Source organism: Vombatus ursinus, unplaced genomic scaffold (genome assembly GCF_900497805.2).
Source record: "Vombatus ursinus unplaced genomic scaffold, bare-nosed wombat genome assembly UNPS02014778.1, whole genome shotgun sequence".
Classification (NCBI taxonomy): Eukaryota; Metazoa; Chordata; class Mammalia; order Diprotodontia; family Vombatidae; genus Vombatus; species Vombatus ursinus.
The window spans coordinates 59,523,768-59,549,409 of record NW_020954556.1 but is presented as its reverse complement, the minus strand read 5'-3'; the positions used below and the strand labels follow the sequence as shown (position 1 = coordinate 59,549,409).

Sequence of the window (25,642 nt, the reverse complement as noted above, 5' to 3'; positions counted from 1 at the left end):
CCACAGTCTGCTTCAAAATTGTTTGCTGGATGGTGGGAACAGGAGGCTGGCCAGCTTCACAAATCTGGGGTATGTGAAGCCAATACCCTACTAAGGGGCCCCGGGTGCAGGGCCAGGGTCTATAGCTAAAGAAAACACAGCCTGAAGCCAGCTGGACCAACTCCAGTAACTGATGACTCCCTCGAGCTATCCTTACTCACACAATTTCAGTTTGAACTTGGAGGGAATCTTAGACAGGAAGGAAGATGAAACTGCATGGGTGTGAAAGTTCTGCCTCTTTGATAATATCTCATTGTCCGTTATTTTCTGACCCATGCTCTATGGACAGTTACAGCAAACACAGCTACAGGAATGTCATCACCTATGCAGGGTGTCTGAAAAGTCTGAATGCGATTTTAAGCTATTAACACTTACGAAAATCATTAAAGCTTAAAACCACACTAAGACTTTTGGGATACTACGTTTTATGAAAAGAAAATGGTCCCTTTGTGTCCCCAGTGCTGAGCAGGGTTCTGTACATAGTGTGTTTTTAATAAATTTCTGTTGAATTGGAAATGACTGAATGATCCCATAGAACACTTAGCTTCCAATGGGTTCACACTCTTGTTTCCTGGGGAAGGTGAAAGTAAACAAACATTGTACCTTAGAAGTGAGAAAGCTCACACTTGGCACTCTTTACAGTGAAGACTATACATGCTGGCTTCACTTCTCAGTTCAAACATTTTCCATGACTCCCAACTGCCTCCCAAATAGAGTTCAAACTTCCTTTACGTGGCATTCACGTCATTCCACAATCTGGCATCAGATGCCTCCCTTCTTGGTGCTAGTATTACCCTTCAAATATCCTCTACTCTGGCAGCTAGGTGGCAGAGTGGATGGAGCACCGGGCTTGGAGTCAGGAAGACCTGAGTTCAAATCCCATCTCAGACACTTACTAAGTGTGTGACCCTGGGCAAGTCAATTAACTTCTGCTTGTCTCAGTTTCCTCAACTGTAAGAAATAGGGATAGTAACACTACCTACCTGATAGGGTTGTTGTGAGGACCAAATGAGATGTTTGCAAAGTACTTCGCATAGTGCTGGGCACATAGTAAATGCTGTATAAATGTTTATACCCTTCCCCCTTCTCTCTAGACAAACTGAATAAATTTCTGCTCTTTAACGCACACTGTGAGCTCCACCTCCATCACTTTGCTGATGCTATTTTGTCCATCTTAAATGCCTTCTTTCCTCTTTTTTTGCCCATTAAACTCCTGAGCCTTTAAAGACTACCTCAAATGCTATCTCTTTCAAGAAGCCTTCCTTGATTGCCCCTACCAGGAAAACATTTTCCCCTTCAGGCTCCACATATTTCTTTGCTGGGACCACTCTTTAACACTGTGAGGGGAGGTTCAGTTTCCTAAGAGACTTGCCCTAGCTGATATAACAACTGTAATAGCAATAATGATAGTACATGTATAGTGCTTGAAGCTTTGCAAAGTGCTTTAGATGTTTTATCTCATTTGGTCCTCTCCATTACCTTCTGAAGTAAGTGCTGTGATTATCCCTCATTTTGTAGATGAGGAAACAGAGGTAAACAGAGATTAAGTGACTTGCTCAGGGTCACCCAGATAGTAAGTTTCTGAGTCAGCATTTGAACTCAGGTCTTTCTGATTCCAAGTCTAGTGGTTTATTCAATGTACCATTCTACCTAGTAGTAAATAGCAGAACCAGGACTCCTACCTCAGGTTATCTGATCCCCCAAAACATTGTTGTTTCCATTCTACTAAGGCTATCCCCTATCAAAGTGAGCTGAACTGAAATGAATTATTGAAATCCTGAAATGAGATGGATCCTGATTGGTCATTTAAATGTCCATTTATTTGACTTTGTTCACCCATGGGTGGCTCTGGATGAACTGGAGTCCCAACAAATTTCTACCATCACCTTAAGGCTATCAGGCTAACTGGGTACCAAGAACTTTAGGTAAATGGGGAGCACTGGAAGCAGGACTGAGCTGAGAGAGAAACACAGTTCCTATGTGTTCAAAATCGTGCCTTCTTCCCAGAAATCTTACTTTGGCTGGAAGGCTAAAAATTTGTCAGACCCACTCCACAAAGGTAACCAGACACCTAGCTACAACAGACACAACCTTAACATAGCTCAGTGTCTTTAATTAATGAACCTAAATGTGAAGCCAAGAGAGACTGGAATGTGCTTTGGAGCAGGGGTGAGGGCACAGGGATGCACCTTGGGGTGGGAGTGATAGTTTTCAGGAATTGGACTAAATAAATAGATCTGTAGATCTATATTATAGATTGAAGAACAAGCTGGAGAAGCCCTGCCACGTGCTGAGGACTCCAATATTGAGTTCCATATTCCACTTATTGGAGGTGAGGCACTATATTGGCTGACCCAAAGGGAGAACGTCCCTTGACCTTGGAGGTCTTAATTAGGCATTGGGATGGTCAGAGAAACAAGGGAGGGTCTAGGTGACTCCTTCCCCCACCTCTTAACCTTTCCAACCTAACAAAAAGAACAGTTCTATAGAACTAGCCACCCATCAAGGCCACCCATCCGAGTTGGGCCAAGAGATAGAGGAGTTCTCTCTTTTTTTAATCTTTTCTAGAAAGCAAAAAACAAAACTGATTCAGGCTGGAAGGATGGTTACAGGCAAGACTGGGAAGGGTCACAAACAAGGTCAAAGAGAGCTTCATATTGGCAGTATTATAGACTAGTATCACTCCTAAGGAAATTAAAGAAGAGTTAAACAAAACAAGTCTCAGATCTAGTGGGAAGATCCTTATAAAGAGGGGCTGATCTAGGTCGAGTAGAATCAGAAATGAGTGTTGAAACTGGAAGGAAGTCTAGAAAGCATCCGATCTAGCCTGGCCTTTTTTTTACAGAGGAGAGAACTGAAGACCAAAGAACGAAGGTGACTTGGCCCAAGTCTGATAACTAATTCAAATCTAGGTCTTCTGATGACATTTCTAGTCTCTTTCTGATACTCGAAGCTTCTTCTCTATTAATGTATGCTTCAAGGATGGGGTATTTAAAAATACTCAAGAAGTCTTGACTTGCCCATAGGGAAGAGTGAATCTCAGCTCTGTAAAGAGGTATAATCTAGGGTAGGCCTGAGTGAAATCATCTCCAGACAAATCCCTGTGGTATTTTTCAGTAACAGCCAAGTCAGCAGATTCTGGGATACTCTCCCTTCCCATCCTGCCCCCTTTAGAGAGGGAATATTTAGAAGAAGGGCTATAGGAACATAGATTTCTCTCTTGAACACAGAAGGGAAGAGACCTCGAAGGAAAAAAATTGGGATCGGGAACTAAGAAAACATAGAAACTTGTCAATGTCAACTTGGAGGGAGAGAGGTCTCTAGTAGATTTCCCTGAGGGTCTCTCCTTAGCCCCATTCTGTTCAGCATTTTTAGTAATGATTTAGACGAAGGCAGGTTTGTCAAATTTTCAGATAGCAGGAAACTTGAGAGATACCTAAGGACACTGGATGACAGCGTCAGGATTCAAAAAGATTCTAACAATCTAGAATGACAGGCCAATCTACTAAGATTATCAATCACATTAATTAGAATAAATATAAAGTCCTAAACAAGTACAAAATATACATGCACAAGATGGTGGGGGAGAAGGAGATGGCTAGACAAAAGTTGGTCACTTCTAGCTCAATGAGAGCCAACAGATAATGAAGAAGTCAGAGTAGTCTCAGATTTCATTTGGAGAGGCATTGTGTTCAGAATGAGTTAAGTAGTATTGTATTCAGTTCAGCCACATTTTCAGAAGACTTTCAGCCGGAGAAAAACTGGAGACAATCTATAGAAGCGTAATCAGAACAGTGAAAAGACCACAAGGTGATGCCATGCAAGAATCAGTTGAAGGGACTGGGTATGTTTAGACTTCAGGTGTAGAAATTTGTCTTCAAGGAACAGAATGGATGTCATGGGGAAGAAAGGTTTAGACCTAATCTGTTTGGCCATAGAGGGATGAACTAACATCAATAAATGAAAGGTGTTGGGAGGTAAGTCTTGGTTTGCTGTAAGGAAAACTTTCAACAATTAGAGTTATCCACAAGTAGAATGGACCACCTCAGAAGGCAGTGAGTTTGCCATTTCTAGAGGTCTTCAAAGTCTGGATGTCTCTTGGTTGTTTATTCCAATTCAACCTGTATATATACGTTTGCATGTTGCCTCCCTCATTAGATGGAACTCCCTGAGAACTGGGTGTGTCCTTTGCCTTTGTAATCTTGACACTCGATCACCGCGTCCGAAACATAGCAAGCATTTAATAAATGCTTACTGATTCCCTGAATGACTAGAAGGGCAGTCTGCTCCAGTAAGGGCTGTACTAAATGTCCTCTACGGACCTTTCCAATTCTGAGTCTCTGTGATTAATGGCCAGTGAATGGGGGCTGAGGTGGTGAAAGCAGGAGACCACTTTCAAGTAAGAACAAACTAAAGAAACTGGGGATATTTAGCTTTAAGACAGAAGAGTTTAGGGAGATGTGATTGCCATTTTCAAGTATTTTAAGGGCTGTCATGGGGGAGACGGAATGAATTTGCTTTGTTTGGCTCCAGGGGAGGAATCCAGGAATAATGGGTGGAAAGTCTGAAAGGCTGTGAGCTCCTGGAGAAGAGGGACTTCATTTGTCTTAGCATAGTGCCTGGCACATAGCAGATGCTTAATAAAGGCTTCTAGATTTGACTTGAGAGGCAGATTTAGGTTTTATGTAAGGGTTTGGGGGAGGGGGAGGGAACGAATTTCTTAGTAGAAAGGAGATAGTGAATTCCCCATCACTGAAGGTCTTCACATGTAGACTGGATGACCACTTGTTGGAAATGTTATGGAGGGGTTTCCTAACCAGTCAAGGGTTGGTCTAAATGACCTCTAAGGTCCCATTTGAGCCCTGATTCTGTAGGAAAACAGAACAAAACACAATCTTTTGATGGGTTTGCTTTTTTCCACTAGTCAATTATCTTTCCCCTTATAGACACCTCTTAGTGTAGCTAAGAAAAAGGTAATTATGCTGAATGTCTTGATCAAAGTGTCAGTGGATACTGAACCTAGCTCATCACCCCTGGAGGCCTTCCCTCTTACCTCTGGTGTCAGGGCATTGTTGTCAGAAGTCTGGCTGGACAGCAGAATGTGCGTGAACCCTTCTTCCTTCCGCACCACAATGTCTCGAAACCGACAATTGCTCTCATTTTGACGGACGCTGTACCTGAGCCTCTTATCAAAGACGTAATCTTTGTCCCCTTCAATTTTCCTCTTTACAGGGCTATGCAAGTGTAGACCTCCGTTGGTCAGAGTGGAACCTTTCAAATTCAAAACAAATAACATATGATATAGACAGGGCTTAAGAGATTCTAAAGTAGGCATTCTTAACCTGGGGTCCATGAAATTTTTTGAAGTATAACTATATAGATAACTGGATTAATAACTGTATTGTAATATAAATGTACTCCTACATATTTCATTTTATGCATTTAAAACCATTATTCTAAGAAAGGGATCCCAAGCTTTATTAGATTGCCAAAGGGATTTAAAAAAGGCTTAGCATCCCTCGTCTAGAGACTAAAATCTTAGCTAATTTTTATTAATTATTAATTAATTTAATGAATTAATCATTCCTTTTTCGGATTAGACATAGCTATGTACTGGTTCTAAACTACAAGTGGAGCCCCCACCATTATTCTATTGGTGAGGGGTCTGCTGAAATCACTGACAACTAGGGGCCTTTGAGATATGAAGTTTCAGGAGGGGAAGAAGTATAACCTGACACACTAAAGAAATTGCAGTTGTGATCTCTCTCTCCTATGATGTATGTGCTCCCCTCTGAATTCTTGTGTAAGTCCCTGAATCCAGGTTTTTCACTTGAGAAGGGTACAGTCATGAAAGCTTCCCCGAAAACATCATCTCTGAAATCCAGAGAGCTCTGTTCTCCTTTCCCAAAGTCCAGGAAGACAGTGCCCTGCTCCCCTCTTGACTCTGCTCGACGTCTTATGTAGCCTTATACACACGATCTCATGTGAACCTCAACATGACCTTGTGAGACAGCTGCTATGGGCATATTTATCCCCATTGTACTGAGGGAGAAACCAAGGTTCCCAGAAGATGAAGGACTTCTCCATTGTTAAATGGCTAGTAAGTATCAAATGCAGAATCTGAATAGAGGTCTTCCCAACTGCAGGTCTAGCATTCAGAGGCAGGATCTGAACCCAGGTTTTCCCAATGCCAGGTCCAGCATGCTATCTTCAACATCAGACTGCCTCTCTAAAGGAAACACAATTGTTTAATTAAAAGGCTTTGAGTGATTGGAGTCAATTCATTACAGTTAACCTCTAGCTTCGGTCTGGGAGAAGAACTTCCTAACATGAGTGGCCAGCCTCACTCGCCTGCATTCTGTCTGGATTTTATGTTCCTGCTTGTATACAGCTCATTACATTAGGAGATCAGCTCTCAAATGACTGCTTTTTTCTGAAAGAAAGGCAGACAGGGAGAGGCCAGGAGCATTAACTCTTTCAGGACACCCCACAGCAATTCCAGGCCATATTTCTAGGGCCTAAAAGAGTTAAGATGCCTCCCTAAGTAACTAATCTGATTACTGGCCATTGGAATCAGAATTCTCTCAATCATTCTGGACACTGAAAACCATTACAGCCCTGCATAGTGCTTGGTGGGGTGTGATAGGATACCTTGGGGGGAGCATTTCCATTAGCCTTTCCCTTTTCCTTTAGAGTAAGGGTCACTGAAAATGCACCCCCTGCCCCACCACACTGTGCCAGCACACCTGTCCCAGGCTCTATGCATGATTCTGATCCCCCCCCTCCTTAATATTCTCTTTCCTTGACTTCTATGACTGTTCTTTTCCCACTGGTGGAGTTCCTTCCAAGATCCTCATTTGGGAGGAGGAAGGAGCAGGCCAAGCAACCGTCATTCTCCTCCTGGCTCTACTTCTGACTATCCAGAGTTCAACACCACATCTCAGTGCCTGAGGCCTCCTCCCCCTGCAACATCCACCTTTACCTTCAGTCTTAACACCCTGGAACATCCCTCTGCCACGCCTTCCCTCTTCTCCCATTGGTGAGCCCCACCCAAGGCCTCCATTTGGAGAGGGACCCAGGCTAACCAACCTTCATTGCCCTTCAGGCTATGCTTCTAACTCTCTGGCCTTTGATGCCATGCCCCCACAATGTGGGTACCTTTTCCAATTTTTCCTCATCACCCTCCCACCTACCTCCAGCTTTTCATCTTCCTTTTGTGTTACCTTCCCTCATTAGAAGGTAAGCTCCCTGAGGACAGTGACTGTCTTTTGGCTTCTACTTAGATCCCTGGTGTCTGGCACATGATAAATGCTTCTTGCCTTGCCTTCTTGGTTCTCCTCTAATGTTTTCTTCCAATTTTACTCAATCTCAGAGTTGGAAGAGAGCTCTGAAGCCCTCTAGTCCAACCCACACATGGTCCAGACCATTCTCAACAACATTCCCAATAAGGGGGCATCTGGTGCTATTGCTTCCTCTTCCTTCAGCACCTTCCTAAGTGTGGGTTTCCCACTGGGTTCCCTTCTCTTATTTTTCTAGGTTCTGCTCTTTAGTGATCTTACTTCAGGAGTGTAGGTAAAACCAGTCTTCTCTGCCTTATTTTACATTAGTCAGTTAACAAGTATTTATTAATCACTAGCTATACCAGGAACTGTGATAAGCGCCGATCCTGTAGGAGAGAGGCAAGTGAGTACATGGTCTGTGTTCACAAATAGCTTTTACTCCCTTTTGTATACTATACCATGTAGAGTCCAGCCAAACTGGAGCTTTTGCTTTCTTTGATATCATACCTCCCTACATTCACACAAGTTACCTCATGCCTAGAATAGATTCTGCATCCATTTCCTTCCTTTTGTTCAAGAGGTACCTGATCCATGAAGCCTTCCCAGGATCTCTCATCCCTCAGGGCAGAGCACTAAAACATTGGGCCTGGAGTCAAGAACACCTTAGATCAAACTGGACTCAGACCCTTATTAGCTGTGTGACCCTGGGCAAGTCAATTAACCGTTGTCTTTCTCAGTTTCCTTAACTGGGGACCTAGCAGAACTTTTGTGAGGATCAAATGAGATAATTTTGGAAAGTGTTTAGCATTGTGCCTAGCTAGTAGGCACTTAATAAATGTTTGTTCCCTCTGTTAACCTGATCTGAGCACTTAGTCATTTTACAAGTTGTATTATAGCTAGAGATCAGCTACTGAGATTTTGTCTCCTTTACCCTAATTCTCTCATTTGAGTGCCTGCAGAGAAAAATGAAGACTGCTAGGAAGTGGTGCATGGCAACTGAGGACAACAGGAAAAGAAAAACCAGGACAGTATCAAGGGATACAAGGGCCAAGAGAATGACCCTGAAGATTTTAATGACTTATCTCACACAGGGGAGATGGCATAGAAATACTCAAGAACATTAGGGACCCATTCCCAGTTGACCTGAGAGACTGGTGGACCAGGAATCCAATGTACAGAGCTAAGAGCCCTATGAATGACGGCAAGGTATTGGAAGTGTGAGGAGCAGCAGTCTGTTGGCCTCTTCCATCGGTGGTGAACAGTGAGCCAAGAAGGACTTGGAGGAGGGCCTTTACTAGAGGAGCCCAAATACCCAGGGGTATTGGTGACTGGCCTTTACATATGTCTTTGAGACTGATGGTTACTCATTGAGACTCCTTTGAGAGTCTCAATCGAGAGCTGTGCATTGGAAATGGGAAGTTGATCCTATGTAGTGATGGGTGCCATGCATTTTGTTCCCCACATTTCCTCAGTGGAGGTTAGGAACCAAGAGAAGAGGGAGAATCTGCCAGAGCCACTGAGAATCCTTTTGTGGCAGGAGTCTGACACAAGGTTTACAGTTATTTGTGTGCTTGTCTCACACCCCTACTATACTACAAATTCCTTAGGGCATAGAATGTGACACTTTTCAACTGTGCTGAGGCAATGAAGAGCACTGGATTTGGGGTCAAAGGACTGGGTTCACACCCTGGCTCCACCACTTAGTACATATGTGACACTGGGAAAGTCATTCAATTTCTCTGGTCTCCTATTCCTTTTCTGTAAAACAAGTGGGATGAATCAGAGGACCATTAAAGGCTCTTAATTTATGATTTTATGGAAACCATCAAACAGCACATGACCTGGCACATAGTAGGTGATTAATACATGCTTGCTGAACTAAATTGGGAATTAGGAAGAATCTGGTCAAATTAGTGCTGTAATAAAATGAAATAATAATAGTTCACATCTTTCTAGTTGTTTAACTTTAAAAAAAAATCACTTCATCACAGCAACCCCCAGAGGTATATACAGCAAGTTTTGTTTCCTTTTTATTTTTGATCTGGATCTCTGATACTCGTCACTCTGGGAAGCTTCAAGTGTGGAAATTCCTTCCACTAACACAAAAAGGCAACTTCACTCTAATGTATAGTCTTAGAGAGTTTCCTAGGGCACTGAGGGGTTAAATGATATGGCCAGGGCAACCCAGTTGGTATGTGTCAGAGGCAATGTTTGAACTTGGGCCTTCCTGACTCCAAGGCCAGCCCTCTCTATCCATTATACCCCACTGCTTAAAAGAGTAGGTGTTTTACACCTCCTGTACACAGGAGGGAACTAAGTCTCAGACAGGTGAAAGGATTAAAATCTAAGTCTTTTTGACAGCAGGTATAACAGTCTACTATACCACACTGCTTTTCAGAAGTGGTTCAGCTTAAGAATATACAGGCTTGATCCTATTTAGACAAATCCATGGATGACAGATGCCTAACAGGTTGTAGCTGATTACCTAGTATTACGAAGGCCTGTGAGATTCTTTCTATTCAGAGGTAGGCACACTGGCTCTCAAGAGCCAATAGTTAAATTTTCAAGGCAAGCATTTAGGTCTTGGAAATTGGCACACTCCAAATTAGGGTTTAATTTATTGTTTTGTTATTTGCTAGACTTAAAGAAAATGTTAATAATGCACATTAAACTTAAAGTGTGTCATGTGTACTTCTTTTTTCCTGGAAAGCTGGTTGTTAAACATTTAACAACACACCATTGCTTCAATTTCATTGCCACAAGCCTACTTTCACCAAACACCAACTCAATCCAACTCAATAAATATTTATCAAATGCCAACTATGTGCCAGGCACTTAGTGTACAAATGTCCAACCTTTTACATAATTTACCATCAGAGAATCACTCCATAAATGATCCTGCTCACTTCCCTCCAAAATAACAAAATAAACAAACAAAAAACCTTTCATTTACCACAGAAGGAAACTGTGTCTGATTTAAAGAGCCAAGGCTCTTTTCACTGTACTACCTTGGGGTTAGCTGGAGGTGTTATTTAAGGTCCCTTTAAACTACATGATCTTGGGAGTTCAGGTGGGGTGAAGGTTCCTGAAAAAGAAAATATTAAAGACAGTTTTCAAAGTCATCTCCTTCCCTAAAGGATAGAGGAATCCAGCTTTATTGCCTCGCTTAGCATTACCTGGAGCGGTAATGTGACTGTGGGTAAAGTGCTGAACTCGACAGTCAGTCTGGCTTCAAACTTAGCTCTATGGTCTAGAGACAGCAAAGTTGGGCAATGGATAAGATGCTGGGCCTGCAGTCAGAAAGACTTGAATTCAAATCCAGCTTTAAACACTAATTAGCTGTGTGATGCTGGGAAGTCACTTCAGCTCTGTCTGCCTCAGTTTTCTCAACTATAAAATGGGGATAATAATAACACCTACCTGCTAGGTTTGTTGTGAAGATCAAATGAGATAACATTTGTAAAGCACCTGGCACATAATAGGCATTTAATTTTTATTTATTCATTTATTTGTTTGTTTGTTTGTTTATTTATTTACTTATTTTGCTAGGCAATGGGGTTAAGTGACTTGCCCTGGGTCACACAGCTAGTTAGTGTTATGTGTCTGAGGCTGGGTTTGAATCCAGGGTCAGAGGTCTATCCACTGTACCACCTAGCTGCCCCCGAATAATAGGCATTTAATAAATACTTGCTTCTTTCCTTCTCTGGGCAGGTCACTTAACTTTTATGAGTCCCATTTTATTTTCTATAAACTGGACACAGTAATAGAACCTTCCCCACATGTTTATTGTGTGTTCAAATGCTTATTAGGTACTTGTGGCTTGTATAAGCCACTGAATATGCTTAGTTAAAAATGAGCTAAATTCAGATTCTCTCTGGGCCCAAGCTCTGGGTGGGGGAAAACAAGAGTGATAACAGATGATTATCAGAGAGAAGCCTTCAAGATTGGACCCAGTCCTCTGGGCCATCATGGTAAGAGATGTAATGCCAAACCGGAGAAGAACAGATGGGAAGCACAACTTGCTTCACAAAGTCCCATCAAAAAGACAACTTAAAAGGAATTTATTTTTTCAATGTCATCAAGCAACTTGACAAAACAATCCCTCTCAGGTACGGTATCGCCCAGAAAGCAGACAGCAGCAGGCTGAGTGCTGAAAATAAGAAAGAGAAGGAGCTTGCTCGTATTCAGCCTTAACAGATGTTGGCAACATTTACAAATGGGGTAAGGAAAAGGGAGATGTTGCAGGTGTGACCAAGTGGGCAGGTCACCTGTGAAATGAATGCAGGCAGGCAACAGGACTACTTGGGATATTTTCCTATATGACAAAGGAGAAAAGACAATGAGGGCAGGCCAGGAACAAGTCCAACATTTCCCTGTTAGTAATTCAGAGTGATTCCTCCTCAGCTATTAGAAGGAGGCTAGAAGCTTGGCCATGGTGTTTGTTTCTGGGAGCCCAGGCTAGGCAAACACCAGAAGGAATCATAGCCACTTAGTGAAAGAAGGGATCTCAGAGGGCATCTAATCCAATCTCCCATCCAGTGGGCAGGGATCTCACCCATGGTATCCCTGGCAACTCCAAACAGCAGAGCTAGAACTTAGAGATCAATAGCCTGATTGAATCATTTTACAAGGAAGTAAACTGAGGTCCAGAAAGTGGAAGCCCAAGGTCAGAGAAGGAGTTAATAGCAGAGCAAGGACTAGAACCCAAGTGTGTTTGCCCAATATCTGCATGAATATTTCTACTGTTTGATGAGGGATGAGTGGCTCGCTGCCTCCCAAAGCACTGTATTTTCTGGTAGTCAAACTCTGATTGAAAAGATTATCTCTGATATCTCTTATAGCTCTGTGGTCTTATAATCCCTGATCTGGCCTAATTTCTCTTCCTTCACAATTAACCAGTTAATTCTACAATACACTAGCTTCCACTCCTGACTTCCTTGTCCCTTTATCCTATCACTGTTCAAGCCAACAGTCTTCAATATTGTTCACCACCATCTCCCTCTCTCCTTCCACTGCCAAGTGACTGAACACTGTAAAAAGAAATCAGAAAAGCATGTTGACTGGGTCCCCTGTAAATTAACATTATATAACCTAAAATGGACACATTTTCATCAAGAAACTTGCAGGCAGCAGCAAACAAAAATTTCTGATAAACTCCTGTCACACTCCCTAGAAGCAGCTGTTTTGGGTTTTGTCTTCCCCCAAATTCTACCCCTACTTTCATTCATCTCAGTAGGTGACCCTGACTCCTATTTTACTGAGAAGACTGAAGCAATCCCTCCTAAGCTCCCTCTTCTCCTCTCCACTCCACACCTTAAAACATGTTCACTCATCCTCTACATCTCTATTCCAGTCTCCTAGGATTAGGCGGCCTTTCTCCTCACCGTGGTTAACCTCTTTATTTGGCCTCTTGACTCCATTCCCCTTGCTGTCTCCTCCGGGACCCTGGCCTCCAAAATCTTTCCCTTTCTCTCTAATCTTCAAACTTTCCATCTGCTACTAACTCACCATTGTCTACAAACATGTTCAGGTTTCCCCCTATGCTTAAAAAGAAGTCGATATAGTCATTCTCTGAAGTTACTGCCTCATGTCTCCTATCGTTCAAAGCCAAACTCCTAGTATCAGTAGTCCGTAGTAACTGCCTCTAATTCACCACTGGTTCACTTATTCAGAGGGTAAAGATTACCCTCTTAAATCTGGCTTCAGACTCTACTGCTTAATAAAAACTACTCTCCAAGTCAGAATCATCTCATTTTTTACATTTAATTTTTAAAATTTTTTTTCTCAATCTCATGTAAGCAGAAATTTTAACACTCTTTTTTTTAAAAATTCTGAGTACCACATTTTTTCCCTCCCCTCTCCTTGAGAAGGTAAGCGATTTGATATAGATTAAACATGTGCAGTCATGCAAAACATTTCCCTATGAGCTATGCTGCAAAAATAAACGTAGACCAAAAAAAACCCAAGAATAATAAAGCTTAAAAGATATACTTCAATCAGCATTCAGCTCCATCAGTTACTTCTCTGGAGGCAGATAGCGGTTTTTTTTTTTTTCATCCTAAATCCTTTGGAACACTAATTATGGCTTAATTACTAAATCTCAATCCTCATCCACCTTTAACATTCTGCAGCATTTGATGTTGTTAAACACCCCTTCCTTTTGAATATGCCTTTTCCTTTTGGTAGTTCTGAAAATGTGCTCTCCTACTTCATCGTATGCCCTTAATCCCCTTCCGTCCCATATTCTCCAGGAGATCACAGCTTCCAAAATTCCCCTCCTCAAATCTTCAACCTTTCCCTAGCTACAAGTTCTTTCCCTACTGCCTTTAAATACACCCAAGTCTTCTCCATCCTTAAGGAGCCTTCATGAGACTCCACTTGTGTTACTATCCTGTATCTCTCCTTCCTTTCTTAGTCAAACTCCTAGAAAAAATGCCCGCGTTCCCTGCCTTCCCTTCTTTGCTCTCACTCCTCGACCTACTCCATTCTGGAATCCTACCTCGTCACTCAACAGACACTGCTCTCCCATGTTATCGATGATATTTTACTAGACCAATCTGATGGTCTTTGATTCAGTCCTCTTCCTTTCTCAACCTATTTGCTGCATTTGGCATTGCTGACTGCCTTTTCCTCCTTGATATTTTTTCATCTCTGGGCTTTTGTAACATTACTCTCTCTTGGTTCTCCTCCTACCTTTTTCACTGTCCTCTTTTCATCTCTTTTGCTGGCTCATTGTATGTAAATGTAAAGACACATGTGTATAGGTATATGTACATATATGTGCCCATGAACACACATCCATGTGTACATGCATTGTGTATTAAGCAGTGTATACATGCATGTGTGTATGTGTATGCACACACAGATGCATGTATATTGTACATACATATATCTGCATATGCATGTACATACATTTCTCTCTCTCCCTCCCTCTCTCAAAACACACTCTCTAAATGTGAGTATATTCTAAGGCACTCTAGGCCCTCTTGTCTCTCCACATTCTCTCTCGGTAACTGCATTAGCTGTAGAGGCCTAACCAATCAATCACCTCTAAGCAGATGACTCACAGATCTATATGTTCATAGATCTCCATGCCTCCTCTGAGCTTCAGTTCAATTACCTATTGGACATTTTTAATTGGATTTAAATACCCCAGAGATATCTCAAAATCAACAAATCCAAAGAAGAATCACTGACTTTCTCCCCAAATCTTCCCCTCTTCCAAACTTCCCTATTTCTGCTGAAGGCACTAACATTCTTCGAATTTCCCAGCTTCCTAACGTGTCATTTGTACCATTAGAATGCAATCTTCCTGAGGGCATGAGCTGATTGTATCTTTCTTTATAACTCCAGCACTTGCACAAAACCAGACACACAGTAAGTGTTTGTGGTTGTTGTTGTTTATCCTTCATTCTCAAAGAGAATCACAACATCAGGAAGATGATGCTATGACATGCAAGCAGATTGGATTCAAGTGAGGGAGGGCTGTGCAAAGTCACCAGCCTCACTCTCTCCTCTGGGGCCATCTGGGGCCAGTGGCCAGACATAGACCAAGATGACTGGAGATGGCCCTGGATGAGTAAGTACTTAATGAATTCTTGTTGACTGGATAACGGCTCTCGCCACTCGACTCCTCACTCTCCCTTCACCCTTCACTTAAATCTTGTGTTTTCCTTCAAAACATCTTTTCCATGTGGCCATGTATCATCCAGACAGCTGTGTGGGAGTCAGGAAGAGCTGGTTTCAAATCTGGATTCAGACACTTACTAGCTTTGTGACCCTGGGCAAGCCACCCTCTATCTGCCCTAGTTTCCTAAGATAAGATTAATATTAGTACCTACCTACCAAGATTGTTGTGATGATAAAATGAGAAAACATTTTACAAGTGCTTTGCAAACCATAAAGTACTATTAAAGACTAGCTATTACTATTATCATTATCTCTACTCACACACCTTACTTCAGACCTTCATCACTTTTTGCCTAGATTATTGCAACAGACCCCTAATTGGCCTCCCTACTTCATACCTCTCCTTACTTCAGTCCTTCCCACTGATTTTCCTTAAGCATAGATTTGACCAAGTCACTCCCCTGACTCAGTCAACTCCTGTATCTCCCTACTGCCTCTGGGATAAAATATAAACTATCCTGTTAAATTTTAAAATCCTTTACAACCTGAATGCAGTCCATCTTTCTGGCTTCATTATTCCCTTTCCCAAACTCTGAAATCCAACTAACCTGGCCTTCCCGCTGATCCTGACACACAACTCTCCAACTCCTTTGCAATGGCCATCCTCCATGCCTACAATATACTCCTTCCTCATCTCCACCTGACAGCATCCCTCTCTTCCTCCAACATACAGTTTCAAGTGCCATCTGGGATATGAAGCATTGCCTGATTCCCTCAACTGCATATGCCCTGTCTCCAAAACTACCTGGTGTTTAGGTAATTTGTATTTGTTAATTTTATATTTACTCTGTGTACACTTATTCATGTACTTATAAACTCCCCCATTATAACACACATGCCTTGTGAGTAGGGACTGGCTCATTGTTTGTATTTGTATCTCCAGTTCCTGGCACATAGTAAGTTCTTTATCGTTGCTTGATTACTGATTGACTGATGATCTGTTCCTTTTCTATGTATTTGTGGGATCACAGAATCACAGATATTGAGCTGGAAGTAACCTTAGAAATTATCTAGTTAAATCCCTTCATTGTATAAATACAGAAATCAATGACCAGAGAGATTAAGTTATTTGCCCAAACAAAGCCAATCATATAGTGTCAGAGGCAGAATTTGAACCCATGTCTTTCAACTCCAGACTAGCACCCCTATACCTATTTGCTGCCTGATTCTTCCTTCTGAGCAAGGACTGTCCTTTGCCTCTTTTTGTATCTCTCACATTTAGCACAGTGCATGCCACATGGGGGACATTTAATAAATGTTTATTGATTAATTGATTGGTTCTCCTCCTGCCTCCTATGTGTGAATATTCCTCAAGACTGTCTCAGGCACAATTTTCTTTCTATACCCCATCTTATTGCCATCCTTTGCTTACAGTGTCATTCTTAAGCTGTTGGGCCCAAAATGGAACGAAGTACTCCAGGTGAGGTCAGCGAAGACCTCAGCATAGATCATTAACTCACGAATTCATTATGTATCCCCAACACCACCGCTCTTTCTGGCTTCCACATTACTACTGAGGGTACCACCATCCTCCCAGTCATCAGGCATTCCACTTCCATGTTATTTATTCTCTACTTGTCATGCTCACTCACCTCCCATGTCCAATCTGCTGCCAAATTCCTTAAGCCATCTGTCCCATCCATCGCTTTCTCTCTCTTCACAGTTACCCCTCTAGCTCAAGTTCTCATTAACTTTCACTCCGAATATTGCAATAGCCTCCAATTTTTCTCTTTGTCTCATGTTCATGTCCCTGTTCTAATCACAACTGTCAAAGTGATTTCCCCAACGTGCAGGTCTGCAACTCCAGAAGAGCCAGGGGTTCCTTATTACTTCCAGAATCCAATATAAAGTCTGCTGTCTGGCATTTAAAGTTCCTCACGACCTGTTTCCTTCCTACCTTTCCAGTCTTCTTACACCTGTTGCACACTCCAGTGCCACTTCCTACCCTAATCTCATTTTCCCCTCTTTTCAGTCTTGAATCTATAGTTAACCAGTTTATACTATCTTTTCTTCTTGAATCCTTTGCTCCCTTAATCTACTGCTGATCACATTTTGTCAAAACCCACCTCTGAATGGTGCCTACCATTCACCTCTTCCCCTACTAGTCATATCCTACTGAATAGCACTCAAGAAAGTCACACAATGGCTGGCTCAGTCCACTATCAATTTACATTATCTAAGGGCAACTGGGTCTTTCATTATAACAAGGCTACAACTGAAAATGATCCAAGGAATTATTAATACATAACATATCCATGGAATCTGAATTTTCTTACAAGTGTGGATGAGTATTTTTATTTTTTACAGATTTTTTGTTTTTATATACATATGTGTATATATGTACATATACATGTAATTATATATGCATTTACATATACATTTATACACACATGTGTATATATGAATATATGTGTGCATATATACGCATATGTATAAACATTTCACTAGTGACTGATGTACATTTTTGCCATCTTAATTGAATGGAAATTCTCAACTGGGTGAAATATTCTCAAGCTTGTCTTTTCGGTTTCTTTTTGGCTCACGTGAACAGAAGTGGACAGGAAGGAAATTATTTTCACATACACACACACACACACACACACACACACACACCATTTGCACATCACTTGCCAAAGTGATTTCCCTATAATGTAAGTCTATTCTGTATTCTCAAGAAGCTCCACTGACTCCCATTTGCCTCTAGGATAAAAGTGAGATTCCTCTGTTTGGCACTCAGAGATCCTTACAACAAGTCCAGGCTGGTCCATAAATTTCTTCCAGGTTTAAATATGACTTCCCTTCTTACATAGTAGGTTCTCGTCAAACCGGCTTACCTTCCATTCCTTTTTTTTTTTTTTTTGAATTTTTTATTTATTTTTTTTTAAGGCAATTTGGGTTAAGTGACTTGCCCAGGGTCACACAGGTAGTAAGTGTCAAGGGTTTGGTCTGAGGCGAGATTTGAACTCAGGTCCTCCTGACTTCAGGGCCGGTGCTCTATCCACTGCACCACCTAGCTGCCCCCCTTCCATTTCTTATACATAACACGACATCTCTTTTTTCTACAACCTTGCCCAGGATGTCCGTCATGCTTGGAATATACTGCTTTCTCCCTTCTACCACTTAGAAGCTTTCAAAGCTCAGCTCAAGACTTACCTCTAATATAAAGCCTTTCCTGCAGCCCCTCTCCCTAGCTATTAGTATATCCCCCAAATTATTACTGAGTTCCACCAAGAAGCATTTATCAGGTACTTAGTATGTGTTAGGCAGCATGATACACAATGGAGGAACAAAGAAAGGCAGATGGTCTTTAAGGAGCTTACACACCAGTGGGAGAGAAAACATGGAAACAAATATATGGAAGATGCAGAAAGAGTAGACAGAAGGTAAACTGAGAGGGGAAGGCTCTAGCATCTGGGGGGACCTATAGAAGCGCTCCTGCAGAATGTGTCATGAGACCTGAGTCTGGAAGGAAATCAGAGGATTTAAGTCAGTGACAAAGAAAAAGAGCATTCCAGACATCGGGCAGCCAGTGAGTGGAGTGAGGAGCAGCGAACAGACCAGTGCATCTGGATCCCTGAGCGTGGGGAGGGGAGTAAAGTGTAAGAATCCTAGAAATGTAGGAAGGGGACGAGTTATCAAAAGTTTTAAATGGCAAACAGAAGGACGTACGTAGGATCTCGGCAGTAACAAGAAACCACTAGCGCTCGTGGAACTGGAAGGCAACAAGATCAAACTTACACTTTAAGAAAAGCTCTTTGGCATTTGAATGAAAGGTGGATTATACTAGGAAAGAATGTTTACAACCAGGGTCTCTGATAAGGGCCTCATTTCTAAAGTATATAGAGAACTGAGTCAAATTTATAAGAATACAAGTCATTCCCCAACTGGTAAATGGTCAAAGGATACAAACAGGCAGTTTTCAGAGGAAGAAACTAAAGCTATCTATAGTCATATGAAAGAATGTTCTAAATCACTATTAATTAGAGAAATGCAAACCAAAACGACTCTGAGGTAACACGTCACACCTATCAGATTGGCTAACATGACAAAACAGGACGATGATAAATGTTGGAGAAGAAGTGGGAAAATTGGAACACTAATGCATTGCTGGTGGAGTTGTGAACTGATCCAACCATTTTGGAGCGCCATTTGGAACTATGACCAAAAGGCTATAAAATTGTGCATACTCTTTGACCCAGCAATACCACTTTTAGGTCTGTATCTCAAAGAGATGATAAAAACGGGAAAAGGATCTGCATGTACAAAGATATTTATAGCAATTCTTTCTGTGGTGGCAAAGAACTGGAAATTCAGGAGATGCCCATCCATTGGGGAATAGCTGAACAAGTTGTGGTATATAATGTAATGGAATACTGTTGTGTTATAAGAAATGATGAGCAGGCAGACTTCAAAAAAACCTGGAAAGACTTACATGAACTGATGCACACTGAAATGAGCAGAACCAGGAGAACACTGTACATAGTAACAGTCACACTGTGCGATGACTGACTTTAATAGACTTGGCTCTTCATGGCAATGCAAGAATCTAAGACAACTCCAAAAGATTCACAGTGGAAATTGCTATCCACATCCAGAGTTAAAGAACTATGGAGTCTGAATGCAGATGGAAACATACTATTTGTTCTCCTTTTCCTTTGTTGTTTTGTTTTAATGCTTCATTCTCGTGGTTCCCCCCCATTAGTTCTAATTATTCTTTACATCATGACTAATAGGGAAAATATACTTAATATGAATGTATAAGTAGAGTCTATATCAGATTGCATGCTGTCTTTGGTGAGGGAGAGGAGTGGTATGGGGAGAAAATTTAAAACTCAAAATCTTATGAAAGTGAATGTTGAAAACTAAAAATAAATTAATTAATTATCAAGGAAAAAAAGAAAGATAGATTATAGTGGGAAAAGGCTCAAGGCAGGAAGATGAATTAGGAGGCCACTGCCTCCTAATCATCTGGGCTGGAGGTCATGAAGGCCTGAACTAGAGTGGAGACTGGGTAAATGGAGAGAAGGGGACATAAGCAAAAGATATTTGTGAAGGCCCAAATTTGACAAAAGATATGGGATGAGCTTTAACAAGAATTAAGGATGACTTCCAAATCTGGGTGACTGGGAAAAATGGCAGTGCTTTCAACAGTAATAAAGAAGTTTGGAAGAGGAAGGACTTTGGAGGAAAGATGATGCATTCTGTTTTGGACATGCTGAGCTCGAAATGCTTGTAGGACATTTGATTCAAGAGGCTTTTGGTGATGCAAGACTGGACTTCTTTTAAAAAATCAGTTTATTTGATTTTTACTTCAGAACTTATCTTTAATATGGTTAAAGTGACCATTAAAGCATTAGTTATACATTATTAAAGATAAGATCACCACAATTTTGTGCAATTCCATATTGTGCCATTTGTAATGCTCATATGTAATGAAGCAAGATTCTCAGAATATTATTCTGAGAAAAATCCACATAGAGCAGCAGGTTGTACAGTGGATAGAGGGCTTGGCCTGAAGTCACAAAGACCTGAGTTCAAATCTGGCCTCAGACAATAACTAGCTGTGTGACCCTGGGCAAATCACTTAACCTGCATGCCTCAGTTTCATCAACTGTAACATGGGGATAATAATTGTATGTACCTCCCAGGATGTTGTGAGGATCCAAAGAGACAGCATTTGTAAAGTGCTTAGTGTAATTCCTGGCACATAGTAAGTACTGTATAAACGTTACCTAATATTCTAGAGATGATAATTGAAGCCAGGAGAGCTGAAGGGGATCACTAATGAGATGGCACAGAGTCAAAAGAGAAAAGAGCCTGGAACATTGCCTTAAGGGGACACCCACAGTTAGTGAGCATGGTATGAATATACAGCAAAGGAGACTGAGAAGGAGCACTCAGATAAGCAGGAAGAGGAGTGTCATGAAAACCTAGAGAGGAGAAAATATCAAGGAGAAGTGGGTGACGGACAATGTCAAAGGCTGCAGAGAGGTCAAGGAGGATGAGGATTGAGAAAAGGCCACTGGATCTGAAAATTAAGAGATCATTGGTAACCTTGTAGAGAGCAGTTTCAGTTGAATGATGTTGGAAACCAGTCTGCAGATAGTTCAGAAGTGAGTGAGAGGAGAGGAAGCCAAGGCATGGATTGTAGGGTGATTTCTCAAGGGTGTTAAACATGAAAGAGAAGAGACATATTGGATAATTATTGGAAGGGATGATCAGATGGAGATTTTTTTAAAGATGGGGTAGAGATAAGCATGGGCAGTTGGGTAGTGCCTTAGCTCACAGAGTACTGGGCTTGGAATCAGGAAGACTTATCTTCACGAGTTCAAATCTGGCCTCAGATACTTCTTAGCTGTGTGACCTTGGGCGAGTCACTTAACCCTGTTTGCCTTAGTTCTTCATCTGTAAAATGAACTGGAGAAGTAAATGGCAAACCACTCCAGTATCTTGCCAAGAAAACACCAAATGGTGTTATGAAGAGTCAGACACAACTGAAAAACAACTGATCAACAATCAAAAGGGATGAGCATATTTATAAACAGCGGGGAAGCATTCAGTAGACAGTGAGAGGTGGAAGATTAGGAGAATTATGAAGATGAGAGTAGGGGCACTCTACTGAGTAGGAAGGGGTAGGATCAAGGGTGTGTATAGAGGAATGAGCCTTGGAAAGGAAAAGGGCCACCTCTTCATTGGATACTAGAGTGAAAGAGAAGATGATGGTGAAGGCAGATGTCTGAGCAAGGTGAGATGAGAAGGCAAGAAAGCTCATGGCCTGCATTTTTTTTGGTTACATATTAATCCAGATCCTCAGTTGAGAAGATGAAAGGAGGAGGATGCTGTGGGAAGTTTGAGAAGAGCTAAGAAGGTTTATCACAATCACTGTGGAGAGTGGATAGAGAATCGATTATGGAAAAACAGGACTTCCTTGCTACAAGGGCCACGTTGAGAATAGATGACATAAATTTGTAGTGATCAACCTGTTTTCTTACTTCCAACCCTATTCAGAAGCACGTGAATAAGTAGGTATTGGGAGTAATGCAGGGTTGGGATTTGGTGAGCCACAATCAGCAAGTTAGGGGAAGGGGAAAGAGATTCAAGAGTAGAGAACCGTATAGAGCTGAACCCATTCACCAAGGGGGTTGATATTAGGAAGGGAAGAGAGAGTAGCCAATGCCGCTGGCCTAGGAAAGAACTGAGGAAGGGATGAAACTAGAAGTCACAATAAAGACAAAAAACAAGATTAAGAATCATAAGGCAAAAAAAAAATTTAAAAAAAAAGAATCATAAGGTACAGGAAAAGATGGGATGATAAAAGATTACGATCACATAAAAGAATTTCAGAGTTCACAACCATGGAAATGGAACATTGTGGGTGATGATAATATCAAGGATATGACTATCTATCTATGGAGAAGTAGGTCATAGGAATCAGACAGACTGAAAAACTAGGAAGACACAGTATTTGAGGAACTTTTAATATGTATAAATCAAGATGGTAGTTGGAATGGAAAGACTGTAGGCCTAGTATTGAATCCAGTGAGGAAAGAGAAGGATTCTGGAAGTAGAAATGACAATCACACAGTATTCAGACTCTTCTGCCACGACCAATGACTGGGAAGTGAGGATTAGAGAGCAGGGTGAGAGAAAGTTTAGCCAGTATTGGAAATGGTAGCCAAGGAAGCAGCATTGTCAGGAGGGAGGCCTGAAAAGACTGAGAAAGAAAGAGGTTTAAGATGAAAGGAAGTTTGTTAACTATGGAGCAGCCATTCCAGAGGGCACAGTGAAAGGGCCAAGTTTCTCTGGAGTAGGTCCCTGAATGGGTAGGTTTCATGTAAATGGGAATAAAAGAGAGGAAAGCTAAGGCTGGGGAAGGCGTGTCTTCTTTGTCAGTAGGAAGTCTGGTATCATTGCAAGGGGATGAGTATAAAGGGCTAAGGAATGAGTACAGTTAGAATATCATGGACGCAGAGAAGTTTCTTGAGAGAAGAGTTCAATTGGACTGTTAGAAGTCATCCCCCAGGCCAGATCTCATGGAAGCTGGTGATTGTTAGGTCCTGTAAGGCCTCTAAGGCCAGGCTTAAGTAAGCTGAAGCAGGAACCGTTATACTCTGGCCAGGAAGCTGGCAGTGGAGGTGATGGAGAAGGAAGGTCTCCAATGCAAGACGACATCTATCTGAACCTGGAGCAGGTAAGCTCTGAGGCAGGAAGCAGTCGAGCGGGCCCAGAAAACTGCAGAATACTCAGGAGAACTACTTAAGTCGGTAGTAGAAATGTTTCTGTAGTCTTAGGTACGTTGTATTTCCACAGTATGTCTCTAATATTTGTAGATTATTATACATGGTGACATCTATCAAGTTATCTCCTATGATCTTAGCATATGCATAGGAGGCACCTTATTTGAGGGTTCCCAAGGCTACTTTTAAGGGACAGCTAGGTGGTGCAATGGATGGAGAACCAGGCCTGGAGTCAAGAAAACTCATCTTCCAAGTTCAAATCCAGCCTCAGACACTTACTAGCTGTGTGACCCTGGGCAAGTCACTTAACCCTGTTTGCCTCAGTTTCCTCATCTGTAAAATGATCTGGAGAAGGAAATGGCAAACCACTCCAGTATCTTTTCCAAGAAAACCCCAAATGGGGTCACAAAGAGTTAGACGTGACTGAACAACAACAAAAGCTGCTTTGCTCCACTGAGATAAAAGCTAATTTATAACCAACAGATAATACATATAGTAAGATCTCACTGTCTTTAAATCTCTCTGTCAACTGTGACTATAAAGATGTGATCCCCTATAGAAAATAATATGTGAAAGCCTTCTCATGTTTTCTTTAAGAATGCGCCTGAGGGGCAGCTAGGTGGCGCAGTGGATAGAGCATCGGCCCTGAAGTCAGGAGGACCTGAGTTCAAATCCGGCCTCAGACCAAACACTTGACACTTACTAGCTGTGTGACCCCGGGTAAGTCACTTAACCCCAACTTCCAAAAAAAAAAGAATATGCCTGATATGAGACAAAATCGCACAAAGATCTTATATAAACAAAAAAGTAACCAACCATATGTGTTGGTAGTTGTTGATAACTTTCAGGTTGAATTTTCTTTTTGGGGGAAGAGGATGAATAATAATACTACCCAGTCATTCCCATTATTTTATAATTTGTCCTCTTTGAGAAATCTCGAAAATTGATTCCCAAATTCCTTTAAAAGTCCGTTTCCTCTAATACGTATTTCTTTCATAAATATTTGGTCTGGTCCAGCTACTCTTTCCTGACTTCATTTCTCAAGCACCATTTCCATTTGTTGAGCTGTTATGGTTCCACTATCACTGATGGTGAGAATAGATCGCCTTAGAAACACCGGCAGAGGTGTTCCATTTCACATCTACTAGTTGTCTTACATCCCATTTCATCTGTAAATGATGCAGAGGTGATTTTATTTAACAAGGTCTCACATCAACTTTTTACAATATTGTTTTCCCCTCCGTTATTTTTCACTGTTTTGTAAGGCAACTACGTTGCAGTTTTCCATCTTCCTCTTCTATATTGTTGGAACATACAAACTTGGAAATAAGCTTATATTTCAAACATGCTGTTTTTGGATGTCACGGCTCTTATTGGATGAGAATTTTTTTTTGCTAGTTGAAACAGTTTCTAAGGTAAACTTCTTTAAGAAATAAACATGATGGGGGGCAGCTCCATCCATAGACCATTGCACCATGGAGTGCAGTGGACAAAGCACTGGCCCTGGAGTCAGGAGGACCTGAGTTCAAATCTGGCAGACACTTATTAGCTGTGTGACCCTGGGCAAATCACTTAACTCCAATGGTCAGAGAGAGGGAGAGGGAGACAGGGAGAGGGAGAGGGAGAGAGAGAGAGAGAGAGAGAGAGAGAGAGAGAGGGAAAGAGAAAGAGAGAGACAGAGAGAAGAGATGAAGATGATGGGAGCCCATATCTTTAGTTTTATTGTTGTATTTTTGTTTTGTTTTAGCTTCAACAGCTTGTATAAATATCAGGTTGGAGTTGTAATTGCACACAGTGCTGTCTCATTTTCATCCTTTCTTCTAATTTGATAATAATGTTGACCTTTTCTCCAACCAGATGATAATCTAGCTGCATAGAGATGAATGATTCTTAAATGACTCATGCCAGAAGCTAGCTGTTTCCTGTCTGACAACATATTATTAATGTCATTTTTATGGTGTTATTCAGTGCTTTAGATATCCAGAACTCTCCTTGAAGAAAATATTAATGATGCACAGGTGTGAGAAGTTGCTGAGTACTCTACAAGCCTTTGACCTCTTTTAATTTCTTGAATCAGAACCACCGTTCCCAACAAATTTTTGTCATCTTCTCCTGTACAAATTTTCTCATTGAAGTCATGATGTATCAAGGTAAATGTTGACTGTGTATGACCTTGTCAAGTTCTTTATAGAATTTCTCTGTTTCTTAGTCCTCAGCAACAGATGGTTACACATAAGCTCTAATTATCTTTATGGTGGTCTGTTTGCTTATGTCAGCCTCCGGGGAAGTTTCTGACTTGAAAGACAGAAAACTGTGTGTGGAAGGAGAAAAGGATATTCATTCAGTTGCCATAAATACTCACTGTCTAGTTAAGTCAAGACGTTCTCCTGATCCTAC

General features: G+C 41.4%; 1 protein-coding gene across 4 annotated transcripts in view; it reads right to left on the bottom strand.

The window, feature by feature from the left end:
• CDYL2 (chromodomain Y like 2) overlaps nt 1-25,642 on the bottom strand; it is a 220,652-nt gene that overhangs the window by 36,940 nt on the left and 158,070 nt on the right. For all 4 annotated transcript variants that reach the window (XM_027865326.1, XM_027865327.1, XM_027865328.1 and 1 more), the window contains one exon: nt 5,093-5,310. In XM_027865326.1, coding sequence (XP_027721127.1) covers nt 5,093-5,310 — 218 coding nt within the window. The remainder of the gene's footprint in view (nt 1-5,092; nt 5,311-25,642) is intronic.